Source organism: Siphateles boraxobius, unplaced genomic scaffold (assembly GCF_051911475.1).
Source record: "Siphateles boraxobius isolate OS27281-9 unplaced genomic scaffold, OSU_SipBor_1 93, whole genome shotgun sequence".
Lineage (NCBI taxonomy): Eukaryota > Metazoa > Chordata > Actinopteri > Cypriniformes > Leuciscidae > Siphateles > Siphateles boraxobius.
In genome coordinates, this window is record NW_027509223.1 from 1 (window position 1) to 2,500 (window position 2,500).

The following is a 2,500-nucleotide window of genomic DNA, read 5'->3' on the forward strand; positions in this document are numbered from 1 at the left end:
AATTTTGCCTGTTTATAGCATTATCTCTTTTAATGCGATAAAAACACTAAATAATAATTTTGACTATGTATTGGTATGTAATTTATGGTGGTGTAAGGTGCTGGAAAAAGCTTTTAAATGAACATTGAAAGTGCTTGAAAAGTGCTTGAATTTGACCTGGGAAAAGGTGTACGAACCCTGTTTGTCCCTCAGGATGACCCGTACTGGACAGCGCAGTACTTGTCGGAGAAGGACCGCAACCGCACGGCCAATCAGACGGTGTGTAGCCTCGCGGAGCTGCTGCGTCTGGCCGCTAGAACCAACCGCTCCGTGATCTTCAGCCTGCGCCGGCCTCCTTCCCAGCATCCCCGGCACCAGCTCTGGGTCAGCGATGCACTGAAGGTGATTCAGAGATCCAGCATCCCACCAGAACAGGTGAGGGCACAACACACACGTAGGCATTTAGCAGTGTTAGAAGCAGTGTTGGGTAAGTTACTCAAAAAAGTAATCCACTACAAATTACTATTTTAAAATTTTAATTTGATTACAATACTGATTATTGCATGTAAAAAGTAATCAGATTACTAATTACTTTCAAGTTACTTTGAAAACTTATTAAAACTACAAGAATACACTACAAAGTGAAACTCAGTTCATTCCATAATTTAATATTGCAGACATCCCAAGTCTCCCGGAAATTACTTTCTATACAAATTATTACTTTGTTACTTTGTAACGCTTTATACCCAACTCTGGTTATAAGTGATGGAATAATATGAATATTATAAAATAAATGGGTGACATGTTCTGAATGAGGCAAATAATTTCAAATAAATTCAAAATTTATCCAACATTATTTAAGATTTTGTATTTAAATTGTACGTATTTATTTATTTATTTATTTATTTACAGTTTATTGAAATGTTATCTTAATATTTTGTCTAAATCATAATAAGCTTCTAAAATTAGAAAAAACCTTTATCATTTTTATGCGAGACAAATTCTGAATTTATTAGAAATTGTCTATCATAATTTAAGATTCAAAAATATATGTTAAACAATATTTGTGTATGTATTTATAATGTTATCCTCATATTTAGTCTAAATCTTAATTAAATATAAGAACAATATTTTAATAAGCTTCTAAAATTAGAAAAGAACTTTTGTAAATATTTTTAATATCAAAATCAATTTATTTATTATTTTTATACAGTTTGTTGAAATGTTATCTTAATAGTCTAAATCATATATTTTTCTAAATATTTTCTTAATAAGCTTCTAACTTTAAAATTCTGTTATCATTTTATGAACCAAAATAATTTCTAATAAATTCATAATAAATTTATGTAAGAAAAAATTATCTGTTTAAAAATATTTTTTATATAATTTTAGATTAATGTATGTAGCAAACAATTTCTAATAAATTCAGAATTCATCTAAAATACTTTTAAAAATGTAAATAAATTTGAATAAACTTTTTTGAATTTGAAATCGAATTTGTTGAAATCTTGTCTAATATGTCTTATTAGTCGGTCTACAATTTATTTTAAATATTGAGAAAAATATCCTTAACGTTGCCAATGTAAGCTTCTAACATTAGAAAGGACTTTTATTAGATACTACTTCATCAGCAGAATCATTTTTAATAAATTATGAATTATTAAAAATGAATTATTTTTCATTTTTTTAACATAGTTTGTTGAAATTTTGCTTGAATATTCAGTGTAAAGGCCCTTGCACACCGCGTCCGAAATTTCCGCACGTTAAAAAATAAATACGACCTCACGTTATGTCAATCACGCTTGCACACTGTCTCCGAAACTTTCGTCCGTCATAAAAAAAATCGGATCAGGTTCGATTTTCTGCGTTTTTCGCATCGGTAGCAAGCAGTTTAAATGGTGTTTTGACAAATCAGAGCCACCGATTCACGAATACGAAAAAAATCATACGAAAATTTGTGACTCAAGGCCATTGCACACTGAGTCCGAAATTTTCGTATGCGTTTTTCCGTATTCGTGAATCGGTGGCTCTGATTTGTCAAAACACCATTTAAACTGCTTGCTACGGATGCGAAAAACGCAGAAAATCGAACCTGATCCGATTTTTTTTAAGACGGACGAAAGTTTCGGACACAGTGTGCAAGCGTGATTGACACAACGTGAGGTCGTATTTTTTTTTTTTTTTTACGTGCGAAAATTTTGGATGCGAATTTCGGACTCAGTGTGCAATGGCCTTAAGTCCTAAATATTCCGCAAAAATGTTTTTAACAAGCTTCTAAGATTATAAAAGAGCTTAATAAGCTGCTGTGTGTGTTTAGGTGATGTGGACGCCTGACTGGTACAGGAAGAAGGTGCGTGCAGCAGTTCCTCTCCTTCAGCAAACGTCAGATGAGAAACTGCCTGTGTCTGAACTGAAAGAAAGAGGGATCAGTACTCTCACCCTCCACTACAGCCAGGCCACAGCTGCGGAGATCAGGTACACACACATCGCACTTTCACAATCCGGATTCAATATCACACTG

General features: G+C 32.8%; 1 protein-coding gene across 1 annotated transcript in view; it reads left to right on the forward strand.

Annotated features, from left to right (window-relative positions):
• Window positions 1-192: 192 nt before the first annotated feature.
• Window positions 193-2,500, forward strand: part of LOC143733262 (glycerophosphodiester phosphodiesterase domain-containing protein 5-like) — a gene marked incomplete at its 5' end in the record, with an annotated part of 2,945 nt that continues 637 nt past the window's right edge. Inside the window, 2 exons of the mRNA XM_077224891.1 lie at window positions 193-381; window positions 2,297-2,454. Coding sequence (XP_077081006.1) covers window positions 193-381; window positions 2,297-2,454 — 347 coding nt within the window. The remainder of the gene's footprint in view (window positions 382-2,296; window positions 2,455-2,500) is intronic.